Below are 24,032 nucleotides of genomic sequence, written 5' to 3' on the forward strand. Positions count from 1 at the left end.
TGCCCACTTAGAATGGGTCTCATTTAGGACCAATACGACAATTCCTGTTAACGTGGTTGACAAAAGTGGTCGTATTATTTTAAATGGATTTAGTACGGCCTTTTTTACATTATTTGATACCTGTATTATCTCGATATCCAAAACATAAAAGCATGAACCTCACTATGCGAACAAGGACACACGCCCAATGGACTTTAAAAAAAACACAACTAATGAACTGGTTCATGTATCAAACGTTCACTTACGTTGTCGAGAAGAAGACCCATTTGGGTCAAATAAAGCCCGTGCCATGGGAAATGATCTCGAGAAGCAGGTATTCTCATGGTGTCTGAGAAAAATCCACAACATGAACTAGTTCATTAGTTGTGTTTTTTTTAAAGTCCATTGGGCGTGTGTCCTTGTTCGCATAGTGAGGTTCATGCTTTTATGTTTTGGATATCGAGATAATACAGGTATCAAATAATGTAAAAAAGGCCGTACTAAATCCATTTAAAATAATACGACCACTTTTGTCAACCACGTTATGAGGAATCCGACGAGTGCAGCCATGAGACAAGGCGCAAGATATAGTAAACAACCCCCTACCTATGGATTCGCTAGAAAAGCAATTGAAAACTTAAATGTTAGCAAGTAGGCGTTTGAGAGGGGATGGCGATCTTGGTTACGGTGCTTACATATGATCCTAGCGCGACGGCAGCAAGAGCAGAGTGCTCATTGACTGTAAATCCACCTTTCTTCTGTGCGGTGGATGATGCTCAAAACTCTCTTCCCAATAGCTTGAGTCGGAGCATAAGATAGTGCTTTCATGTTCACTCTCAAGCCGGACGGCATCCGGAAGATAGGCTGGAGGTTCAGTATTTTAGCGGATAGTATTTGCAGAGCTCTTGAATCTATGTTGTTAATGAATGCTGAAGGTTGCTGCCATTGTTGAACCCTTTGCCTCGCCTGCTGTTCCTGTTCCTGTTGCTCACGTTTTTTTTTTTCGTCGCCACCTGTTCATCGTGTGTTTTTTACTGACGATTGGTAATCCCTCCAATGGCGCACTTCGAGATCGGCGTAAGACCTGTGCATGCCACCTAAAATAACGAACGCCAGCATAGCATCGTAGTAACGGACTGAAAGACCGAAATCGAGTGTTGAAATGCTTATCATGAAGCGTCCAAGCAGTAGCCGACTTTGCGCCCATACTTGTCAATGTTCAATAGGGTAGGATGGCTCAAAATCAGTTTCTACAGAGGTGCCCTAGAATTCGAGCTGTTGCATAGTTCGTATCGTGCCTTTTTTTTTCTATGTTTTTTTATTGCTATATTGTTACCTGACAGATGCCTCCAAAATAAGGTCGTGGCTAGGTCGGCCGGCCAAAAGCCCGTCCAGAGTAGACCTGTATAGTATTTTATCCAGACATCTGGCCTAACGCATCATATAGTACATAAACGGGGACATTACCGACTGAGCAAAGGGTTCGCAGGTCAGACATTGCCAGCTGTATATTGTAGCCGTTCAAATAGGAGGGCAGCAATGTGTCTCCTGATCCTTGAACGACGGTGCTAATGACGATCGTGCCATGGTCCTGGCCTAGGATAATCCACATAACGCGTCCGTGTCCCTTACCGGAAACGGGATCGCGGACAGGAGTGCCAGCGGCGCCTCCGATCCTGGGTGTCCCCTGGCGCGGTAATGAGTCGGACTCACATCTCGAATGAAGGTGCAGTCGATCACCAGAATCTATGTGATAGCATTAATACGAGCGAAAGTGATGGGGTCCATAGCGACGAAGCTGGCGATGATGACAACTATAATGATGGTGTTGACGAGATCGATTTGCCTTCAGGAGGCCGACACGATGGAGATGCCTGCTCCTAGTAGAGAAACTCTTCTCAAGGCAGCTTTTGGAAGCGGCAGGATGCGAAGCGAGAAGAAAGTGCAACTGCTCAGGACCGAAAATCGCCTAGGCATTGATGCGGCCCTTTGAGAATGATGAGCCGGAGGCATGGATGTTGGTGCAGCATTAATGATGATTTGGTAAGGCGGAAGGTAGTAGCGTAGATGCGGAGGCACACACCCTTGATAAATAAGGTTTTGGTGCTGCTAGTGTTAATCCTAGGATCTTGAATCGCTGGATCCAGAGTAAGTGCGGACGACAGGCCCATCATAAAGACGTTCATTAGTTGTTGAGGGTGATGCTGTGCAGTCGGGAGGGCTGAAGAAGATTGAACGGTTGCTTCGGATCCGCATTTATAGGATGGTGGCGACTGGCGGAGATTTGACTGTACCTGCTTGTGTAGATGACTATGCTGCATTTGTACGCGTATTCGCAGGACTTGGGTCGGGGGCGAGGACATACGATTGTGATGCCAATCCAGAGGGACTACGTTGGCAGTCTTCTGGCAATCCATGTTTCTCGACTACAGGGGATCGATGGCAGACGAAGTGGATGAGAAAGGAGAGAATGATGACTGGTGCCAGAACCTTTTACGTTTTGTTTCCTACACTGCTTTTAAATTCCATTCCGGGATGCCTCAGTGGAACGTCGATGTTTTTTTATAGTGCGCAGGCACTGTTCATGCTATTCAATCAACATTGTGTACCATTATCTGCTGTGGTGTAGACACGAAATCCACAGTTCTGCGCCGGATCGAAAAGGCAGGGCCATCTGACAGGTCATGCCATGGCTGTGGACATCTGGCATGCCATCTGCTGTCCTCGCCGCGTGAACCGGGTAGGCTACACTACTGAGGATGTCTCCTTTGTTCTCTTGAGCGCGAGGGAAGTATAAGGACCACGCGCTGCTTCCTTATTTTTTTCTCAACTTCAACACTATCAACATATACAACTCTCATCCGCATCGTATATCATTTATCATTTAATCATCGCCATGTTCTCTTCAACAATGCTCAGCGCATGGACACATCGCGTAAGAGTCGCATTTAGCGCTTCGCTCCGTCCTATTAATAAAGAACAGAAACCGGAAATGGTCCCGCAACCGATGCCCTCGAGACGAACAGTGGTGGTGAACAAATCGAAGAAGCGGCGTCATTGGCTGCCATGGAGACGTCGAACAAGCGCGCCAAAAGCCATTGTCATATCACTCCCTTATTGTCAGCGTATCGGACGGGCCCCAAAGAGGACAGGAGCGACGCAGATCGCGAGCGCTACGAAAGAGACCCGCAGTGTTATCGACAACCAAGGTCCACTTGGTCAAAATACGTGTTACTTAACGGCCGAACCATCTAATTTATACCATACTATTTTTGACCGCCCAGCAACGGATCTTGACGACAGCGAAAGTCTCCTTAGTGTCTGTAACGAACATTCATATGAGCTTCCGTATGCCTACAGATATCGAATCCATTACGGATCCCATGTTGAGAATATCGAAACCCTATACAAGGAGTACGGGTGCCTGCTCCATCGTGCGGACGCGAAAGGAGAGTCTGATGTGCTACAGATACAAGGTCTTGAAAGCGGAATTTCACAAATAATCATTATGGGAACGCAGAAACAGAACACTTTGGAGTTGATGACCAGTGCACATGAATCAATCTACGCGGATTCACCTCGATTACGCAGCTCCACGCCCTTGACTCGATGCAAAACTTCTCGGGAAGTGTGTCATCCTGTTGAAGCACCCACCCTAGAATTGCCATCAAGCTCATTGATCTTGACGGACCCGGAATCCTCAGCTGCATCGGAACAAATATCGGCGATGCAGACAACACCACATACCAAACGAAGCGTATGCCGCGAGCTGATTTCCTCTCTGATTTCCTCTCCAATTTCCCCGCCCGCGTTCGCTGAGGGCAATGACCGATGGGCAGCAGGCGGTCGAAAGCAGGGTCGTGAACTTGAAACGGCTGATATCCATGTCTCTTCTTTTAAGTCAGAGTAACGATTGTTCATGATCTGAGCCACATCCAGCGTACCAATTGACCCTAGAAGTGCAACGACAGAGGTGGGAGTCCTTGGCAAAGTCTTTTTTCACGGTCTGAATATACTGGTGGAGCATTGATGCTTGAACGCCGGCAAGGGCCGCTTTTCGCAACTGGGTGCATTGAGATAACGAGCTCGCTTGAGACGGTGAAGTGGAGGAAGGCGAGAGGGTTAGAGGCGACTGAAAGATAAAGCGGTGAGTGCCTAGAGCTGACCTTTCCAATTGGCACGCGTCAAAATCCATTAATAAAGTTTGTGACCATGGACTTCATACGTGGCATTGATCATCACGACTCTCGAATCGCCTTCACACTCTTTCAACTCGACATCACAATCCTCGATCAGCTCAGAATGAACAACCTGCAGAACAGAGCCAATGCCGTCTTGGCCTTTTCCATCTCTGCCCTGTTTTGTCTTCTCGGGGTAACAGAAATACCAGGATCATGCTTTATGCGAAGCAAGGACAGGATGGTACAATCGACCATTAACAAGGAGTATCATTGCACTTACCCCCGCCCAATCGATGACACCCTCAACTAGGCCATCGCTCTGAGCGCACTTGTCATTCCCGCCAATCCAACTGGCTCTGTCGCGCTCGATTCCATCAAAGTGTAAGACGTTTTGTCCACTGTAAATTGGCTTGTGAACGTGTGCCACCACTGCGTAGGGATGAGATACTTAGCAGCTACTTGTCACTTTCAGTATCACAGGAAGATATGACAAGAACTGGGTCGACTACAGGACACGAGACAATGAATTCGCCAATACGGTGATGCAGATTGACGCTGGTATCGTTTATTGCTGTTATTGCACTGTAGTGTTATTGAACGTTTGCTCGGCATAGGGATGTGTTGCTTTCAAGGTTCACTCGACTCAACAGCATGTATACCAATCATTATTTTGTCTGCTTTCAGATCTATCGACACTGTTCCACTGGAACACCAAGCAGCTTTTTGTCTATGCCGTGGCGGAGTACTCGACCCCAACTCACGTAAGAGAGACTGAACATCTTTTTAGGAAACTACTGTATATTCTGTAATGCATTTCTCACTGTATAGTGTCTTCACTCCTGCTTGATTATATTGATAGCCCAAGAACCAGATTGTTCTCTGGGATACGATTATCAAGCGCAAGTCTGACGCTTTGCTTCGCAAAAAAGGCATCCGCAACAAGTACAGCCTGATCGATGTGAACAAGAAATGGACGTAAGTCTTGCCCGCCTTGGAAATCGTTTATCATTACTGAGCAATGAACAAAGCCTCGGTCAATGTTCTTGAACTTAAACAATGCTTGCCTTCTGCATGGTTCAATTATAGCAAGGTCAATGCAAACGTTTCCCTTCATTGGAACATCGTCCCTTATGTCGGATTCATGACCTACGGTCATTCTCAAGCTAGCAAGGGCTATGCATTCCCTTTGCCCAGTGGCAGCCAGACGTAGAGAAGAATAAAGACTGGATATCTCGACAGAGTTCGTGTTTTCAGAAAAAAAAAAAAAAAAAGAAAAAGAAAAAAGCGCTTGCGTACCCTTTGGTGTATATACTTCCAACTGTTCGAAGTCCAAGCAGGCAAACAAGCAAGAAGAAAGGTGTTTTCGGCCTTACTTTCCATACCCCTTCTTTGGATAAGCCGTGGTACATGCGTGCGTAATAGCAATACCTTTCACCTTTTTCTTGCCAGGATATGAATGTAGCTGAAAGGTATCACGTCCCAGGCTTCTCGGGGTGCGAGTCTCTTGTCACCAACGGGCACTTTTGACCTGTATGTTGTTCTACACACTGACAAATCCTCCCGGAAAATATTGAATGCAGGCAAAGTGTGGGGATGTTGCCAGACCGAGGACAGATGAAAGGTGCGCTCGCTCCTAGCAGCCAAATCTGGTATAAGCGACGATGTTCGCCATCTCTAAGGTATAACACAGCTCGCGATATCATACCGGATTTTATTTTATTTTAATTTTTTGGAGACATGCTTCTACATTACAATGGCTTTGTGGATCCTCTGCGTCTACATCGTGCCATACGCGTCCGTCCACAACCCCCCCCCCCCCCCCCCCCCCCCCCCCCCCCATCAAATAACGTCAGTCTGGCCATCTTGTATGAGGGATCTTGGGAATCATCTGAAGGGGGTCATGATGGGAATAGGAAGAGGGGGGCGGCCTTGTCCTAAAAGGGGGTGGGCACTCTTTTTTACGTTGCTCTCTGGGATACTCAAGGTACAAAGAGCGGAGCCAAGAGGGGCAAGAAGAGTTACCCATAAGACGTTATCATTACTAACCGCTTTCAAGGCCGAAACCTCTCTATCAAAGAATCTAATCCCACTGCCCATTGCCCTCACGACCAACCCAGGCAGCAGACAGCAGGCGACATCATGGCAATGAGTTTAGCCGAATGAAGTGGATATTACGCTCAATGGGACGGAAGCAAGGGCGATGGGACGAGATGGAAGTTTGTGATAACGAACATCACGGTGCGATGGATCCGCGCTACTGTGTGGCAGTAAAGGACTTTCCTCCTGTGCCTTCCTGTCGCAGTACCTCCTACTAGTCCTATGCAATCACCCTGCATCTGAATAGGTTGGCTTCGTCACTTCTTTGTCTGAGAACAGTCCCCTCAAATGACACAAGGCTGTCTTCATTGGTCGTTTGCGCGCCGAGTTCTCTTTCTACGACGCAGACGTTTGTATATTTGTATATTGTGCCTCTCGTCTAACCCACCATTGGTCTTCTGCACCTCGGCTTAACGCCCATCTCAGGTGTTCCTCTAGCACCTATCCTTGCTTCCTGTCACTTTCCTACTCACTTCTATTTAGAAGGCGCGTTTTATACCAGCGCATCTAGCTCTTCATGGTCTATTATGATAATAAAGTAACGTTGGACTGTACCCAAGCCTGTATGTCGTAGCGATAAAGTCAGTGTTTAAGTGTTTAAGTTAGTTTGGCTAAACAAGTTCAGTATGCTACAGATGAGGGTGCATTCCTTTCTCTCTACATTGCTTTTGGTAGTCATCATCGGCCCGGGTCTACGCGAGATATCGATGCCCCGGTGTATCGAAAGCAACCATCTCTTTCCCGTACATTGCCTACGTTTTTTTGTGAAGATGGGACACTGGCTAGTAGCAATCCTTTCCTTCTCATTGTCCTGCCTTTTTTTGATTTTATATATACACAATATACTACGTTTCATTATCATTTTCACTTTACGTTGTTGTGCAATTATATCCTTTTCCTTCAAGGAGAGCTACCATTTCCTGCTGGCCTGTTGTTTTCTGCTTCCAGTTACTGGCGCCCACTTGATCGTCTCGCCCGTTTTATATTATCCAAGGGCGACGTTATTGATTCCACGCGCTTGGATCCCCGCAGCAACTCTTCGACCGAAGTAGCCGATTCCCTTTTCTCGGTCCACATCAATTATTCTCGCATAACTCTCAGTTCTTGCTCACTTTCATCTGCCTTCTGACCTTATTCACGATTCGTTTCTCAAGGGTTTCCCTCTACGATTAGGAAACGTGTTCTTCAAGCGACTGCAGCGTCCACATCCTGGCCACTTCACCCCACGACCTAGCAACCTGCGCGTCCTTCTCTGGCATTGGTCGAAACTGCGGATCGTTTGATATACTATCTTTTTGCACGACTTATCGACCTCAATAACTATATAGTCCGATAGCATCACCCCTTAGTTCTTAGAGCGTCTCAGTACCAAGGGCAATTGTACTTTTTTGTGTGAGCCGCCCAAGCTGTGGGTTTCCCTTTTTACGCTCTCCACCATAGACGCACTCTGTCACGCCAACTCCATTTCTCTCTTCCTTTTATTTCGAACATACATTTTTGTTGCTATCTTCCTCTCTCTCTCTCTTTCCCATTTGGTTCCTTCGTCCTCTCTTTCTTCGCTTCGTACTACTATCGGTTTTTCTGCTCTCCCCTTGGAATCTGCCTTACTTGCATCCTCATCCCATTACAGTCTTTTTCTCGCTGAATCGCGTTCAGATCTCACCCTGCACTACGCCTTCTACATTGCGTACCCTAGTCCTTGAAGGCTGTCCTACCGTACGTTTCCTTATTGGTTGATTCATGCACGCGTTCGAGCACTGCACACAGCCACACTACATAGCGCGCACACACAAGGCCACGCGCACCCCTACACACGATCATGCATATATACACATACACATGTATACATACACACGCACGCTGTCAATCCCCGGCTCTACCTTGAAAGGATCTACCTTCAAATTTACTCACCCACCTCGTAGCTGTTCTCTTGGTCCCTTAGCGCCCCTAATCCTTTTGTCGCTGCTTACATAACACGTCTTTTTATCAGGCGTAGATTTAGCGACCAAATCCCTACACGTTCTCAAACAATAGCCCTCTCCGGCGTACTGCTTCAGCTTCAACGACATCAAATTCCCCTTCTTTAGGTATGGCTGACTGCCAGATGACAGCTTACATGAACCAAATATCGCCAACCTCGCCTGCTCCTCCGGCAGAAAATACAGTGCCTGAGAAAAGGATGGAAGAGAATTGTATCTGGAGTACGATCACCAGCTACTACGGCGAAACCAGGTACAACGGGACACCAGAATCCATTCAACGCGACAAGACAATACTAAAAAGACCGTTCAAGAGATGGTACATCGCTCCGGCAGCCATGGCCTTCCAGGCCATCTGTGGATCTGTTTACGCCTGGTCAGTCTTCAATCGGCCTGTGGACATAGCTATTTATGGCACTGATCAGGTATAATGCGCAACCACTTGCATCCAAGGGGTCCTGATAGCGGTGACCGAAAAAAGGAGTTCCCGCCATGGAAACAGGGACCCAGAGTTGTATGCACCTGAATTAACCATCCCCGTCTCCCGTCTTTAATATCTATTCCTTTTTTCGCTGCTTTTTCTTCGCTCATTGAAACGCGAAAATGACTATTGCCCCCTATAGAAAGTAGCACCCATTACCTTCTACATCAACATTGGATGTCTAGGAGTCGCCGCCTCTTTGCTTGGGCCATGGCTTGAGAGAAATGGGCCTAGGAAAGCGGGCATCATTGGGGGCTCGATGTTCTGCTTTGGTCACTGGGTTGCCGCTTTGGGCATCTACCTCAAGGTAAATCGAAGACATAGGCTATGCACCCTACATGCCACTATTACAATTACGATACTCCTAGTCTCTGTTGACAAGCCATTAGTTAAAACCGCTGTTGCATCGCTGTCCTCCTGTAACGCGACTACATGAGCCACAATTGTCATTGTTGAGGCCCCCTCCCTTTTCCCCTTTTCACACTTCTCCTGGGCACAAACGTCATATTTACTTTTGACTATAGGCTTGAACGTTGTCCTTTCTACGCCCCTTCCTTGCCTTTCTCCTCCTTCTCCTCTCTCCCTAAGAAAATTTGAAAGCATCTGTGCAATATACAACTCACTATTGACCTAGTGCATTACTCATTGCAATGTAAAACCAAAACGCGCTGCAGTCCATGGCCCTGGTCTTTTTTGGCTATGGAGTCATCTCTGGGCTCGGGCTCGGGCTTTGCTACATCAGGTACAGTATGCTTGACCACTTGAGTCCAATTGCTTTTTCATTCTTCAGTTCTTCTGTGTCTTCGCAAAATGATGCTAACCACACCATTTTTAAATGACATAGTCCAATTTCAGCTCTCCAAAAATGGTTCCCTGAGCGAAAGGGTTTCGGTGCTGGATTGTCTGTCTGTGGTAAGACTTGGACCTGAACTCGAAAACCATTCAAACTGGCGTTCTACAAAAGTCCTCACATATCCACGTATCTTGTAAAAACATATTTTCCATCCGCATGGCTAGGGTTTGGTATCGGTGGTTTAATCTGTGCCAAGATTCCCCTGCCTCTGATCGAGGCTATTGGACTCTCTCTGACATTCGTCGTCATCGGTGCCACGTACTGGGTCATCCTCATGATCTGTGCTTTCGTCTTTCGGTTCCCTACTCCCGAGCGCACCAAGACCCGCGGTCCGGTTTTCCGTAATGGCACTGTGTTCATCACCCGTAAACAGCAAAAACATGGCTCTGCATACGACGACAAGTCGATGCCTCCTGTCATTGCCGATTCCAAGGCCCCACCGCAGAACAGGATCGTCTATGAACCTGCGATTGACCTGACTCTCCGTGAAGCCTTGAGCACCTATGAGTATCTAGGCATGTACATGATGTTCTTGGCCAACCTAGTCTCGGGTCTGGTCATCCTGTCACGTCTTGCGGATATGTGCATCAACGTCTTTGAGAAGAGTGCCGATACGGCCTCGACCGTCGTCGCCATCAACGGTGGTTTCAACTTCTTTGGTCGCCTAATGTTCTCATCGCTCTCGGACGTGATTGGCCGCAAACCTTCGTATCTAGTCATGTTGGGCACCCAAGTGGTCATCCTCGCGGTCCTGCCACTGATCTTTGTCACCAAGAATTATTGGGCATTCCTCTTGGCCATCTGGACCCTGACTTGTGCCTATGGCGGTGGGTTCGGTACCATCCCGGCATTTATCCATGACCTGTTTGGCATGCACAATATCTCAGGCTTGCATGGAATCCTCCTGACGGCTTGGAGTATCGCCGGTGTGGGTGGTGGTATCCTGTTCACATTGATTTACAACCACTTGATCCATGTTCGCGGCTATAGTCCCTCGTCACCCGAAGTGTACAACATCAATTTCTACTGGCTGTGCGCGTGTGCGGCGATCGGATTCGTGGTTCTGTTGTTCGTGCGATCGACCGTCAGGGACCGACTGTTGCCACGCGTGGGTGGCGAGGTGACGAGGCTACGTGTCTTTGGAAGGATCCTGCGATTTGAAAAGAACGGGACCTTCAAGTTCAAAGTCAAGTACCTCAGACAAGACGAGGAAGAGAAGGAGTGGGCTTCATTCTGGCAGGCAAGTTTTAAAATGGATCTCAAGGTAAGTATTAGATGATTTTTCTTTTATCTAACCCGTTTAACATCTTCCTTCCTTCATTAACCCTATGCCACAGAACATCGAAGTTCGTGAAGAGACTACGGTTGTGACGACGACGGGATCCATGGGCGGTGTCGTAGGAGGTACCGAACGCTCTGGAGGAAGCGTTGCTGCTGAGGGGAACGGAGGCATCAGTATGGGCGTCGGTGTGGATATGGGCCTAGGTGATAATTCGTGGACGGACCTGACCAGACTTGATACTCCACGCCAGGATGTCCCACGCAACGGTATCCTCCGCAACAATATCCCTCGTGGTGACATCCCCAGGGGCGAAGTAAGATCCGATCTTGTTTAAAATGGACAGAAAGATCGGGATCACGACAAAAAAAAAGAAAAAGACACACAAAAAGGTGGAATCCCGATGTCTCTTTTCCTTTTACTATTCTTCCTGCTATTTGAGCCACATTAATTAACCACAAATACACATCTAATTTTCATCGCATCTCTACTCCCATTGTTTGGTTACGCATTCATGCGTTCAAAGTTAACTAATATTCATAGACGTTTCGACAAAGATTCTTGACGTCAACATGGATTTTTTTTATTTTATTATATTCCCTAATCCTCTGTTGACACTAAATTGCAGCGCCACGCTGTGCCTTGTGTGCCATTGGCAGGGGCGAAGCAATCATGCTAAATTCGGGAGATCCACTATTGCAGGATAAGGCCTGTTGCTCAAATATCTGCATCTGCTGGTCCCAGACGGCTTGCAGCCTCTCGTAAATTATCTTCAGCGTCGAGTTCGCACCTTGTTGTTGATGCAACGTCACCTTGACCGTCCTTCTTGGCAGTGTTGAAGGATGTGGCAGTGGTGGATATGCGCCTGCACCTTGTCCCACCGGGCTGGAAGCTGCAGCGGAGGGATGATGGTGCGGGGGATGATGGTGGACACCTGCGCCGCTGCTGTGTTGGAGGTGATGGTGATGGAGGAAGGGATCCCTAGCAGCGGCCAAACTGGTCGACATAGCCGCTGCAGCGCTTGAGAGAATCGAACCGCCATCGCTAGCACGACGTCCTACTATACCCTCCTGAGACATAACTGTGGCAGGGACACCGCCTGGAGGGAGATGGCTCTGACTATGGTTGCCGTGGTGGTGGTGATCTACCGTGGCCAAAATAGTGGCGACCGCGGACGACGATGAGACATGGCTACTCGTGTTGCTGGCGCTGCTGTTGTTGCTCATGCCACTGGTGCCCGATGCCAGGAACCCAGCTTTCTCGTTCACTTCAACCTTGAACTTGACTGCCTTGGCTGGTTGTTCATTAATGACTAATAATAATAAAAAAGAAAAAGAAAAGGTAAGGGCCATCGAACCAGTGATGGCTATTAGCCGAATTTAAACGACTGGTTTATCACTTACCCCCGCCTTCATACCGACACTTGATCCCATAAGATGGTTTCTTATAGCACTCCGTCTGAATGCTGTTTTGGAACAAGTTCTTGAGAATGCCTTCGAGTCGCTCCTGGGTTTCAGCCGCAGACCAGTTGCTTCGGAATGTCAAGGGCTGTGGCTTAAAGTCAAAGAGCCTTGCGAACCAGGGTCGTTTAGGCCCGCTTGGTGACATGGATGTAACCGGTTGAACACTAGTGGTACCATCCGAAGCTGTACAAAAGCGTGATGGTTGTGAGATACACGATCCTATACATATATTGTCCCATACAATAGTCGACCAAGAACTGACTTACATTTCCGAGAGTGCTGAGAAACGCAAACGCTCATAGTCGTTATTCCCGCAGATGCCTTGACATCCAGCAGATGCAGGATTGGCCTTTGCATTTTCTTGCTTGCTGTAGACTTTTTAAACGTTGCATCCACTGAGGATCCCATGCCCGGGCTTGCTCCTGCCCTGGCTTCTGTTTCCGAAACTGCTCGGCGGTCCAGCAGAGGAGGTGAAACTGCATCAGCGATTTGTGTCGATAATACCTGGCTTTCAATAGAAGTCGTTGCAGATGCACCTTGGTCGTTATCCGTCATAGACTGGGACTCCATCGTCTTGGCAGTGTCATGTTGACCTCGTTCAAACTCCATAACGGTATGCGCAGCCGACGCTGCAGCGCTAGCGAGGCTGTTATTTTTATAGACGACGGAACTGCGTTGCACGATGGGCGAGATAGGTTTGGGAGCGATGACCAACGGATGACAGGGTGCTGGTACCTCTGCAGATGTCATCTTTTCCGCTCCTGAGATAGGTTCGGGAGCTTCGCCTTGGACGACACCTTCTTTGTTACTCTCCGCCTTGAGAGTCGGCGTAGCAATTTCGACTGCAGGAGTTGGGTTGACAGAATGTCGTCTTCCTTGTTCTTTTGATGATCCCCTAGACGTGGATAGGGCATCACTCGCCAATGAGCCCACCTTGACCTCTCCAAGTGCCTCGCCCTGCCTTGGTTTCGTTATCGTGGACGCTTCGAGAGTCTTTAGGGTTGGAGAAGGAGATCTTGCCGCAATTTTTGCAGCACTGGCAGCCCGAGCGACTGCAGCTTCCAGAGGATTGAGCGTCAGCGGGGATGGCTCGATTGGTGAAGTTTTAATCATGGGTGAAAGAGGAGATCCAGGCGAGGTCAGGGGGGAATCGCGAGGTGAGCGAGAAGCCCGAATGAAGTCTGGTGTATGAGAGCGAACACTGACAGCAGAACTAGGGAAGGAGTCTGCACGACGTCGAGGGGCATCTATATCAACAATAGTATCGTATCCGTCAACAAATGTGGTCCAGGCCCAACGATGCACCATAGAGTTAATCCTCAATGTCCGTGACATTACCTGGTACCGATCCATTGTCGTCGCCAGAGTAATTCTCGAGGAGCTCTGTCTTGTGCTGGCACAGCAGATGGTAAAAGAGTTTCTCCATGTTTTCTTCATCGTTGGTAACCTTGTCCTCGATCTCGCGCAGTAGTGCCTCTTCATCAAATACCTCCTTGGCCTCTGGATCGCTATGAGAAGGTCCTGGAGCAAAGAGCCAGCGCATGTGAACTATGATCTCGGCATCCAGCTCTTCAGGCAACAGTAGTCGACTGCTCTCGGGATCCTCTGCTGGTTCTCCTAGAGTATTGCGGTCAGGGTTGACCATTCTGAACCATGGGTGCATCATGACTCCTTGCATCTATTACATGCATGATTCAAATATGATCGGGGTGTGAGACAGTTGGTAAAACGATTCGTGAGTTGTCGAGGAAATAAGGCAGCAATCGATTCCTTACGGTGATTCTCCGCTTGGGATTAACCGTGAGCATACGACTAATGAGATCGCGTGCTCCAGGCGAGATATCTGTCGGCATGTGGAACTTTCCTGCCTTGACCTTACTCAGCAACTGACGGATGTTTTCGTCGTCAAAAGGAAGATGTCCTGTCAGAAGGGCATAGAGGATAATACCACAGGACCAGATGTCAGATGAGGATCCGTCGTATTTCAATCCCTGGGGAGTGGGATCCATAGGTTAGCCATAGATATTTTGGAGTAGGGAGTTGTTGTATTTTGCTTAAGTGATACCGACTTTGGGTTTAAGGCACTTACAGTAACCACTTCTGGACTTGCATAGTGCGGAGAACCACAGCTCGTTTCTAAGAGACGACCAGTCTTTTGCAACGACGCCATGCCGAAATCAGCAATCTTGACATTCATACGGTCGTCCAAAAGTAAATTCTCGGGCTTCAGATCGCGATGACTTTATACATACATATAAAAAGAAAGGAATTAGAGATAACCCTGTTAAGACACTGTTGTTCCATATCTGAATGCTGGTAGAGTGCAGATGCTTACCAGATCTTTCTCTTGTGGCAGAATGCGAGACCGACTATAATTTGTTGAAAAAACCTTAGAGCCTCAGCTTCCTCCAGCCTTCCTTTGTTGACGAGGTATTCAAAAAGCTCGCCTCCTGACACGTACTCCATGACCAAAAACCTATAAATTTGGTGACAGGAGTCGAATGGGCGGATAGAGTTCGGATTAAATTTGGTGGCAATCTCGTCGCGTGGCGATGAAACCAAACCACAGCGAACTTACAATTCTTTCTCGGTCTCATATACATCGTATAGTCGGATGACATGGGGGTGGTTGATAAGCTTCATGATGGCTATCTCGCGCTCTATACCGCGATTGACAGCAGCCTTGTTGGCCAGAGAGGCCTTCGAGATGATCTTGACGGCCACCTGCTCGCCCGTCTTTCGGTGACGGGCGAGTTTGACGCAGCCTGTGGGAGGTGGACGGGTGCAGATGCGGCTGTTAGTATACAGTTCAAACGAGGGAGCACAGGCGGCGGAGTTGATGTGAGCGTGATGGATCTAGTGTTCTCAGCTGGATGCTGAGATAAAAAAAAGGGGGTCGATGTTGACATAAGGGATCTAAAGTAGCACAAATCGATGCATGTGCAAGAGGGAAATATTGCCAGTACGACCTTGGGCAAAGAAGACGCGGCAGGTGATGTGAAGGCGATGACGAGAGTTGCAGTAAATAGTACTACCAGGGGGGAGAGCGCGGGAAAAAGTTAAAAGCGCGACGGAGGGAGCATATTTTAGGGCACATGTCCATGAAATGGCCGATGAATGTATGTGGTCTGACAGGGTGTGTCTGTGTGTACTTTCATTATGTCGCACCAAACAACCACTACAATCAGAGGACATGTTCTGTGTAATCTCCAGAATCCATATCCCATCTTCGGACCCGCCGTACGATTCTTGTTCCTCCCGGTGATGATGGATATTGATAGAGTCTTCAGTGTGGCAGACAGAGATCGAAACCACATCGACCTAACCCAACTGAACCCTCGTCTCTAGCCCATTTTAGCGTCCCTGCGAGTAGTGCAGGCAGGGCAATAGGAGCAAATTGTTTGGATCTGGGGATATACTACAGTGAAAAATCAGAAATGGCTTTTTTTTTTTTTTGTACAAGGGAGGGCCGTACCTGAAGAACCTTTGCCCAGAGTCCTTCCCAAAAGATAAGGTCCCACATGCTCAGGTGCGGCCTTGGGTGTCGTCGACCTCGTCTTGATAGAGTCTTTGGTTCCTCGGTCCGTAGAATCTCGTCTTGAGCGAGTTGCAGGGACCTTTTGCGCCTGCTGTTGAGATGTATGAGGATGGTGCGAGGATTGATGATACGAATGTTGTGGGTGATGATGCCCAGAGTTTTGTTGCGGTTGCGGCGAAGCAGGAACATTGGCGTCACGAAATTCCCTAGCCAAGGGCTTGGTGGCCGTCTTGGGTGCAGGGGAGCTCGGAATATGAGGTGGGGTCTCCATAGTGAGAGGATGAGGACGCTTTCTTTCGGCCAGCATTACTATAGTGGCGTTGGAGCTCACTAACTAGGAAGATGAGGGGAGAGAAGTAGGGCTCAAGGAGGAAAGAAAAGGAGAGAGGAGGAATAGGTGTGGACGAGGAATCAAGTCGCTCGTGCTCGTGGCTGTAGTATATCTATGGGATGTGGGTATATTGGATGATGGAGGGATCGAGCGAGGGAGTTCAGGAAGGGAGAGGAGGGGAAGAGCGAGAGTTTGAAAGAGAGAGAAGAGGGAAGTGAAAAGAGGGGCGGAGGGGGAAGGGAGGAGTGAAAAGAAGCGGAGGGAGGAAGAGTGCACACAGCTACTGGATGAAGTAGAAAGCGGAAAAGAAGAAAGGAGTCCTTTGTAACTTTGTATCGCGGATGGATCGCAGGGCGGGAGGGTTCACGCGGTCGCAGTCGAGACGCAGAGATGGAATCGTGGTATGGGACGAGGACGAAGCGATGCTGGCTTGAGGTTTCGGCCAGTGGTGACAGGAAGGAGGATCTAATCCAAACACGAATCACTAGGGAAATGAAAAGGAGGCAGAGGAGAGATAGGAAGGGAAAAGTGGAGGAGGGGCAAGGGAGGAAGGCGTGAGTGCCTTTTGTCCTAGCCTTCATTTTCTGTAGACATGCTTGACGTGTTGTAACAATGGGTGTCTGTTAATTCACCCCAGAAGTGTAAAGTGTGCGGAAATGGAGGGGGAAAGGAATTTGTCCTCCATAAAATCCGGTGTGGCCGCACGAGGAAGCATGCAGCGGTGGGATGAGCAGGGCGGTGATCACCAGGCAGCACAGTATAGGGAAAAGGAATCATTGAGCGCGTCTATCTATCTGACCAAGGAAAGGAGCGAGCCAAATTTGCGCCTAAACACATAATCTACACACGACGAGATTCTTTCGCATAGAAACACGAACCACCAGGCTGTTGCTAACGAGGTCGATGATGCTGGCGATGATGGTGATGACGATGATGATGATGATGATGATGGTACTAATAGCAATAGCATCGAAAATGATGGTGCGGAGTACACACAGGGGCTCACCGCACACAGCAGAGAAGAAGGGGAAAGGGGACAGAAGGTGGTTCAAAATACAATAAATAATACCGAAATGAGTGTCGCCACGATCAGTAGCCTGGATGCAGCTTACGACTACAGATGATAAGCTCAGCGCCAACAGTATAAGGCAAAACAGCGGGCCAAACGCGTCTGAGCGAATTTTGGATGTGTCGATGGGATCAGAGGGCAATCGAGTGTGGTCAAGGTGGTGAATTCGTGAAGGTGGTGCAATCGATTAGATGGGAGACAAAGGGGGAAAGAAACAGAAAACGAGAAGCAGGTTTAAATCGGAATGGGTGGAATGGCAGGTAAGGCGAAGCCCAATGGTATCGTCCAAGCGCTGTGCCAGTACCTGTGCCGGTACCTGTGCTTGCGCTCGTGCTCATGTTGTCCCCCCATATCCTCTGTCACTGCGTAGTACGTCGGCCATGGTGTCCCAACGCCCCATGGGAAGTGTAATGATGTGCAAAGAGAGGGCGGCAGCACGCATGGATCTTTTCCTCTACTCTTTGAATTCATATGCACCCATCCGTAAGCCAATGCACGAGTATGCATGCAAGAAGTAGGGGACAAAAAAAGGAGGACACTCTTATCATGTAATGCATGATTCTCGTGGAAATCCAAGGTGTATACCAGGCCCTCTTGATGCGTTTTTGTGCTCTTGTCGCAAAGTCCTCAAAATGAGATAGATATGGCGTTTAGTAACGCGTCTAAAGTGTGTGGCCATATGATATTCACTGCGCAACGCCTTGAAAAACTGTGGCATAGTGCAAACTCATGGATGAGGGATAGATGGCCGAGACTGACGGGAGCGACGGGGGACATTTTATTTCAGGATTGGGGGGAGGGGGTTTACTGCTTCGTGAAGAAAGTAAGTTGAAGCGAGGATTTGCTCCTTATTTCCATAGCGCCGATTGAGGCGGCGTACAATTACCGTTACTCCCTTAGACGGATGCGAAGAAACGGTAAAGTACACTTCAGCCGAGACTGCCGAGTGTCATACCTGTAGTAACGCGATCACTTCTTCGTGCGTTGATGTTCTGAGACAATTTTCTTGGTAGTCGGAGCTCACTTGGGTAGGCAGTGAAACGTGACGGGCCGACAACCAGAACGAAGTCAAGGGAGCTTGGACGTACACAGCGCGGTGGGATAGAATAAGTCGAGTCAAAGAGCAAGTAGGCGATAATAGCGGCGAGGAATTGACGTGAAGGCCCGTTTGAGGACAGTAGTTGTATTTCCCACAAGGGGTGTATATATGCCGATTCGTATGAAAAAGAAGTGAGAGAGCAAGAGAGAGGCAGTAGCGAGGGGTTTTTGACGAGATCGTCTACTGTATATATGTCGTTCAACGTGGATAACCGATCTCTTTCAGGAGTGAGCAGCGGTGTTGCTGATAGAGACTACGTCTTAATATTCTGTTCAGGTCCCTCCCTCCTTGCTAGATGATCGGATGATCATGAGGCCTATAGATCATAATCCCCCAAGTTCTGGAGATCTAAGGAATAGCAGGATAGGATTCAGTCAGTGTCCGTGGAGTGCGTGCTTTCTGCCTACCCTCTGGCTGGAATGAGGCCATCTTGGTGGATCTGTACGAAGGGCTAAAGTCCAATAGACTGATGAACTCCTAAAAAAAAAAAAAAAAGGCGTCTTTTGAATTCTCACGTTGTTCGTACGTTTATAATGCCTCCATAGGAGCGCATATAGTATTGCCTAGGACATGTAGGTGACACTGTTTAACATCAAGGCATCACAATGAAAGCGCCTCGTCTGGTTGTAGGAAGACAAGCTCTGAGATGCGCCTTTCTTCCTCGTTTTATGTGTAGTATCCTTGGCTCATCCGCATGCTGAACTTCTGCAATTTTCCATAACCCGGATTTTAATTACCACAGTACTTCCCTTCACCAAAAAGGACAACACTATGATTGTTGCTGACATATCGAGTAAAGAGCAGGCGCCTCATAGAGGCCTATAGGGAAAAAATCATGATGCAAGTTAGTGTTAGCATGCTCGAAGCCGCTTCAAAATCTTGCCCGCGCGACCATCTCGCATCCGATCCTGATATTGCCAAATCACAGTTGTTGCAAGGTATAACCACAGTTACAGGAGCAGATTGTTTTGTGTAGTGTTTGGCGCAATACTCGCTGGTTAAATTGTCATTTGATCGTTGCCTTTGCTCATATCAATCCACATTACGGCGACATACAAGCCTGAGGATCGCAAAGAAGAACCTCAATGTTTGACATTTCTAGTACACAAGAAGCTGTTCGCTCCCTTCTCTCAAGACAATATCCTGTCCCATTTTGACCTGTCCCTCACAGTGGAGAAGGAGGAAAAAAATAATATATATAGAAGCTCAAAAACTCCTTGGCCAAGCCAATGCAGTCAAGCAAGCAATTAACTGCACTATCACCATAATCAACGACATAAAAACAACAGGCAGATTCACATCGCAAAAGCAAAAGCTTATTATCCTCAGCATTAAACTAGCAATTGCTGCCTAGAGGAATCTCAGACGGATGGATGTTGAAACTAAAGGTGCTCTTCGCGGACTATAATGCTCAGGATGGAGTGCGTGCCAGTGTTGCCAGTGTCGAGGCGGACCCGATAACTGCATCTCGGAGCAGCAAAATGCAGTCGTGGTTTGACGGATAAGGATTATTTTTTTCAGGATGTATCCATGCTGGTCCACAAGGTCCCAAGAGACGTACAGAGTTAGCTCTATTCACCATCGCAGGAGTTACCAAGGCCTTTGGAGCCTACATGGAATGGAGAATTGTCGGTATCGTCAATGGGCATGACTATGCCAATAAAATCTGCTCAGGAACGAAGTTACCGCCAATTACATTCTTGCCGAATCCTTAGCTGTCAAAGGTACACAAGGACATGGCCGGCATACAGGACGAGTGCTGTCTTTGTCAACTACAAGTGTATGACACAGAAGAACTTTGCTAAATCCATTCGAATCAGCATTAAACGAGTTCGGTGCGATCATTGAGAGCATTGTCTTACACCAGCGAAATCGACGCCGACTGCAAGCCATGGTCGATTCTTCGAGCAACGTGTCGGATGTGTGTTGGTATATCTGTTTGGATCATGCAGACATCGTTCGCCTGCCGCGACACCTCTAGCAACTACATTACCTTCCATGTTATTTTTGGTTGCAATAGATGCATAGAACAGGACGGGTTCAAAGGGGTTCCTACTCAGAAGAAGGCGGCTGATAATGTGAAGCAACATCCTGGCGACCTGCACCGTTCACGGTTCCCTACGACGTATATACGGCCAAAAATAATATGTAGTGAGCGCCTTGCATTACAAGTTAACCTGCAAAACAAGTTACGATCGGGTTTTCTTACGGGCACTGAGCAAGCTGTCGGGAAGTGATACCTAGTCTGTCTTATTATTAAGGAACGAAGTTATACGATAAGGTACGAACGATTGGACGTCGAAAGGCTGCATAGCTTGATGAATACCAACTGTGATATGCTGCGCCTAAGGGCTACTTAATAGTTTGTACAACTTGACGTAAACAGGGGTAGAATGGCTGGGGACAGGGGCAGACAACCTGAAGAATTTATCATTCCTTGGCGGTACCGCAGGTCGCTTCCTTACGAGCTACAGCATTGCATTGGGACGGAAAGGCAGTTGAGATCCACTGTCTCGGGGGGGTGCTGAGATAAAAGAGACAATGGCATGAAGAAAGGTACTGGCCACAAGAATGGGCAACAATGTAGCGCCTGTACTTCCACTTAGCGCGTTGCTGTAATATGTTCATGTATTCAGTTCGTATGAACTATTAGTCCAAAAACAAAACACCAAGAGCCTGCGTTGGCAAGCCCCGCTGAGAAAATTTTCGTCCCCGCATCTGTATCTGAGGGTATATAACTAAGTGCCGCACTATTTCCTTGCGCTCTTTTCTCCCTCTCTCCTCCCTCTCTTTGCACACATATCCTCCCTCCACCACTTCTCGGCTGCATACTTTCATACACACATACACACACAGACACACACACAGGCACACAGGCACACACACACGCACAACATGCCCAAGGAACCCAAGGCCAAGGCTGCAAAGCCCCAAAAGAAGAGTAAGCACGCCCTCTCACTCTCCATCACCATCACCATCATCATCTTCATTCTCCCTCCCCCTCCACCCTCTTCCTCCCCCTCCATCCTCATCCTCCCCCTTCCCCTCCTCACCACTCCTCACTTCCCCCCCCCCCCCCCCCCCCGCCGCTCCTCCTTCTTGACACCCACCGTGTCATATATCCTGTCTATGCTTCTTTCACTCTTCTCTTTTGTTCCAAACAAATACCCGACTGATCCACTGGGGCACGCCATCACTTGATCCGAACCATGACCTGAGCAGATCGTATGGCCACTGCAACCTAAGACATTTTCAGGCACATAAAGACAATCCCCCTTTGTGTACATCTCTTTTGCTCTTTTTTTTTTGTGGTTGAAGATCAAGCTCGCGTCTTGACGATCCAAAACTCGATCTGTCGATCCGAAAGGCACACCCATGGTGTTAAGTCTGGTTTGCAAACGCGTTTTTGTTATTATAAGCTCGCAATCGTCTTTGAGCCGTGGACAGGAACGCGTTTTTTTATATTTTTGTATTTATTTTTATCTTTCTACGCTGTTACTTCATAAACAGCTCATGGATATCAGCCAAAAAAAAAAAAGGAAAACGCGTTAAAGCATTGAAAATTAACCTCAATCTCAATGACGATATTATCTAGTCCCTGCCCTTGATATGCCCAAGCGGCCCGGCACTTCCTGGAACATGTTCTTCAGGGAGCACATGGAGAGGGTTAAGGCTTCCGGAAAGCCCGTTGTTCCCACTGTTGAGGGTGTAGTTGCCGCGCAAATGTGGAAGAACCTCAGCCCTGAGGAGAAGCAGGTATGTCAACGGACGGTTGATGGAGCGTGCGTGCCTCCCTACCGTAGGATCATGCATCAATGCCTCTCGATATGGACATATACTGATATCGATACTGTTCGTGCTTGTCGACATCTAGGTCTACCAAGACAGATACAAGACAAACTTTGAGGAATTCAAGCAGCAAACTAAGGACCGTCTTCAGGAAATGACCCCTGCAGAGTACAAGCAGGAGAACCAGCGCCGCCAGGCTTTGCGTGATGCCGGCAAGAAGGGTCTGCCCGCGCTCAAGGACCCTAACGCTCCTAAGAGGCCCTTGTCCAACTTTTTCCTGTTTGCCAAGGATCTCCGTGAGTCTGGCAAGTACTCTCATTTGTCACTCAAGGAACAATCCAGGGCCTTCGCCGATGCCTGGTCCACCCTTCCCGAGGCTGAGAAGACCAAATACACGGAAAAGAACAGGACTGCGATGGAGGCCTACAAGATTCAGAAGGCTACCTACGATGCCCAGACTTGAACAAGCACAACAGCCGCATCTTGCAATTGCTCTCCTTTCTGCTCTGCCTACTGTCTTTATCCATTTAATACTTTTCCTGCTTTGATGCGTTTACGAATAAAAGAGAACAATCATCTTTTCCTTGAATGCATCAAAATAGGGTATATTTCATTACGAATACAGGATGTGTGTGTTGTGTGCATAGATAGGATCTCGCTCCATTAAATGTTTGGACTTGCACCTCATATCGTTGGTATCCTGACGAGTGAGGATCGCTCTTGATCTTGATGCTCTGCTTGCGCTGCATAATTCTCTGCAGAAAAAAAAAAAAGAACACGGGCCATGTAGACATGGGCGTTAGATTTGCTTGAGGGCTTGTAAGTGTAGAACGCGTGTCCTGCGTGCAACGGTCGGTCGCTCTCATACGTACCCGTCAGGTCAATCGTTCGAAACACATCGGCCCAGTTCTTGAGGACATTCGATGAGGCTAGGAAGGTGGATCAAAAAGACACAGCGATGGAGATTCAGGATGAGATTCCGGACTTGATCTGTCTTTGTTTTTCGATAGGCTGCAGGCGATTACCCTGGTTGCCCTGAACAAGTCCATCGAACTTCTCAGACAGCTCATCAAAGTGTGTCCGCAGATGACTAGCGAGTTGTCTCAACACGAGGAGGTGCTCCAGTTCCTGTTTCTTCTCCTCCTTGCGCTGCAATAGATGCGGTGGTACTGTTGACGAAGACATGTTCCTGAGTCGCTAGTGTTCCTGTTCCTGTTCGTGTCCGTGTTCGTGTTCGTCCTCGGTCGTGTTGTGAAGCCGCAGTGTCGCGTCTAGACAAAGGGATGCGAAGCCACTCTTTTTTGGACCCTGTTATTGCTTTGCCTTGCGAGAGGGAATATCCAGGGGCACGGCAGGCCCCTCACCTAGCGTTTTGGGTCTGCGGGCATTTGGCTCATCCTTGTTTGATTGGTCCACGACTGGAAGGGCACTCACTCACTCGACCAAACACATCCACTCCTTTTGCATACAAATTACAATACTGCCGTTGCTTCTGTTGTTGCTGCTGCTGCTTCTGTTGTTGCTGCCGCTGCTTCTGTTGTTGCTGCCGCTGCTGCGAGCAGGCAACAAAGCGCCTAGTAGCAGTAAACTATTTCAGATCTCGAGTACTGACGGGTATGCTGGTAATGAAAAAAAATAAAAAAAAATGGCGTCGTGTGCACGATGACCTCTAGCCTGCTTTGTGCGTTTGTGTGTTTATGTGTTTGTGTGGAGAAGGAATAAAGAAATATACGAGTGGATTTGTACACACAACTGCACCGGGCGTTCGAGCCAAGAGTAGCACACTTGCGGTTTCGACATGCACCGTGTAGAGCTTTTTCTTGGCTGCTCCTCTACCATGTAAGGCATACGTTCTCTACGGAGGCACTTTTATTGACATCCTCATTACCAAGAA

General features: G+C 48.2%; 7 protein-coding genes across 7 annotated transcripts; 3 read left to right on the forward strand and 4 right to left on the reverse strand.

The window, feature by feature from the left end:
- Positions 1-1,393: 1,393 nt before the first annotated feature.
- On the reverse strand, positions 1,394-2,396 carry BC939DRAFT_507577 (uncharacterized protein; the record flags this gene model as incomplete). Its single annotated transcript, XM_051560898.1, has 2 exons — positions 1,394-1,725; positions 2,063-2,396. 2 exons carry the CDS (start codon positions 2,394-2,396, stop codon positions 1,394-1,396), a joined length of 666 nt encoding a protein of 221 aa, XP_051407267.1.
- Positions 2,397-4,170: 1,774 nt separating this feature from the next.
- BC939DRAFT_466600 (signal peptidase 22kDa subunit) lies at positions 4,171-5,407 on the forward strand. Its single transcript, XM_051557665.1, has 6 exons — positions 4,171-4,353; positions 4,471-4,541; positions 4,633-4,718; positions 4,845-4,921; positions 5,020-5,135; positions 5,247-5,407. The coding sequence occupies exons 1-6, from the start codon at positions 4,192-4,194 to the stop codon at positions 5,368-5,370; spliced, it is 636 nt and encodes a 211-aa protein (XP_051407268.1). The 5' UTR covers positions 4,171-4,191; the 3' UTR covers positions 5,371-5,407.
- Positions 5,408-8,436: 3,029 nt separating this feature from the next.
- BC939DRAFT_402887 (major facilitator superfamily domain-containing protein) lies at positions 8,437-10,849 on the forward strand (the record flags this gene model as incomplete). Its single annotated transcript, XM_051552703.1, has 5 exons — positions 8,437-8,661; positions 8,860-9,024; positions 9,392-9,459; positions 9,562-9,629; positions 9,735-10,849. 5 exons carry the CDS (start codon positions 8,437-8,439, stop codon positions 10,847-10,849), a joined length of 1,641 nt encoding a protein of 546 aa, XP_051407269.1.
- A 565-nt stretch (positions 10,850-11,414) lies between these two features.
- On the reverse strand, positions 11,415-12,233 carry BC939DRAFT_335870 (uncharacterized protein). The gene has a single exon (XM_051551640.1). The coding sequence runs from the start codon at positions 12,199-12,201 to the stop codon at positions 11,467-11,469; it is 735 nt and encodes a 244-aa protein (XP_051407270.1). The 5' UTR covers positions 12,202-12,233; the 3' UTR covers positions 11,415-11,466.
- A 1,391-nt stretch (positions 12,234-13,624) lies between these two features.
- On the reverse strand, positions 13,625-16,121 carry BC939DRAFT_402872 (kinase-like domain-containing protein; the record flags this gene model as incomplete). Its single annotated transcript, XM_051552702.1, has 6 exons — positions 13,625-13,990; positions 14,088-14,303; positions 14,402-14,552; positions 14,648-14,788; positions 14,891-15,077; positions 15,788-16,121. 6 exons carry the CDS (start codon positions 16,119-16,121, stop codon positions 13,625-13,627), a joined length of 1,395 nt encoding a protein of 464 aa, XP_051407271.1.
- A 4,998-nt stretch (positions 16,122-21,119) lies between these two features.
- Positions 21,120-22,717, forward strand: BC939DRAFT_466609 (high mobility group box domain-containing protein). Its single transcript, XM_051557666.1, has 3 exons — positions 21,120-21,290; positions 21,945-22,105; positions 22,224-22,717. The coding sequence occupies exons 1-3, from the start codon at positions 21,245-21,247 to the stop codon at positions 22,599-22,601; spliced, it is 585 nt and encodes a 194-aa protein (XP_051407272.1). The 5' UTR covers positions 21,120-21,244; the 3' UTR covers positions 22,602-22,717.
- BC939DRAFT_466611 (uncharacterized protein) lies at positions 22,718-23,692 on the reverse strand. Its single transcript, XM_051557667.1, has 3 exons — positions 23,164-23,692; positions 23,011-23,067; positions 22,718-22,893 (listed from the first exon to the last, which is right to left on the reverse strand). Exons 1-3 carry the CDS (start codon positions 23,321-23,323, stop codon positions 22,823-22,825), a joined length of 288 nt encoding a protein of 95 aa, XP_051407273.1. The 5' UTR covers positions 23,324-23,692; the 3' UTR covers positions 22,718-22,822.
- Positions 23,693-24,032: the final 340 nt, after the last annotated feature.

This window comes from Gamsiella multidivaricata (assembly GCF_025024155.1).
Source record: "Gamsiella multidivaricata strain RSA 2152 chromosome Unknown BC939scaffold_99, whole genome shotgun sequence".
NCBI lineage: Eukaryota > Fungi > Mortierellomycota > Mortierellomycetes > Mortierellales > Mortierellaceae > Gamsiella > Gamsiella multidivaricata.

Bases quoted from the DNA above. Each gene is read 5' to 3' on its own strand.
- BC939DRAFT_335870 (XM_051551640.1), bottom strand. From the start codon at position 12,201: ATGGCCCTTACCTTTTCTTTTTCTTTTTTATTATTATTAGTCATTAAT.
- BC939DRAFT_466611 (XM_051557667.1), bottom strand. From the start codon at position 23,323: ATGTCTTCGTCAACAGTACCACCGCATCTATTGCAGCGCAAGGAGGAG. The intron at 23,068-23,163 runs GTAATCGCCTGC...CCACCTTCCTAG, and splicing joins ACTTGTTCAGGGCAACCAGG to CCTCATCGAATGTCCTCAAG. The intron at 22,894-23,010 runs GTACGTATGAGA...TTTTTTCTGCAG, and splicing joins TCGAACGATTGACCTGACGG to AGAATTATGCAGCGCAAGCA.
- BC939DRAFT_466600 (XM_051557665.1), top strand. From the start codon at position 4,192: ATGGACTTCATACGTGGCATTGATCATCACGACTCTCGAATCGCCTTC. The intron at 4,719-4,844 runs GTATCGTTTATT...GTCTGCTTTCAG, and splicing joins GGTGATGCAGATTGACGCTG to ATCTATCGACACTGTTCCAC. The intron at 4,922-5,019 runs GTAAGAGAGACT...TTATATTGATAG, and splicing joins AGTACTCGACCCCAACTCAC to CCCAAGAACCAGATTGTTCT.
- BC939DRAFT_466609 (XM_051557666.1), top strand. From the start codon at position 21,245: ATGCCCAAGGAACCCAAGGCCAAGGCTGCAAAGCCCCAAAAGAAGA. The intron at 21,291-21,944 runs GTAAGCACGCCC...GATATTATCTAG, and splicing joins TGCAAAGCCCCAAAAGAAGA to TCCCTGCCCTTGATATGCCC. The intron at 22,106-22,223 runs GTATGTCAACGG...GTCGACATCTAG, and splicing joins TCAGCCCTGAGGAGAAGCAG to GTCTACCAAGACAGATACAA.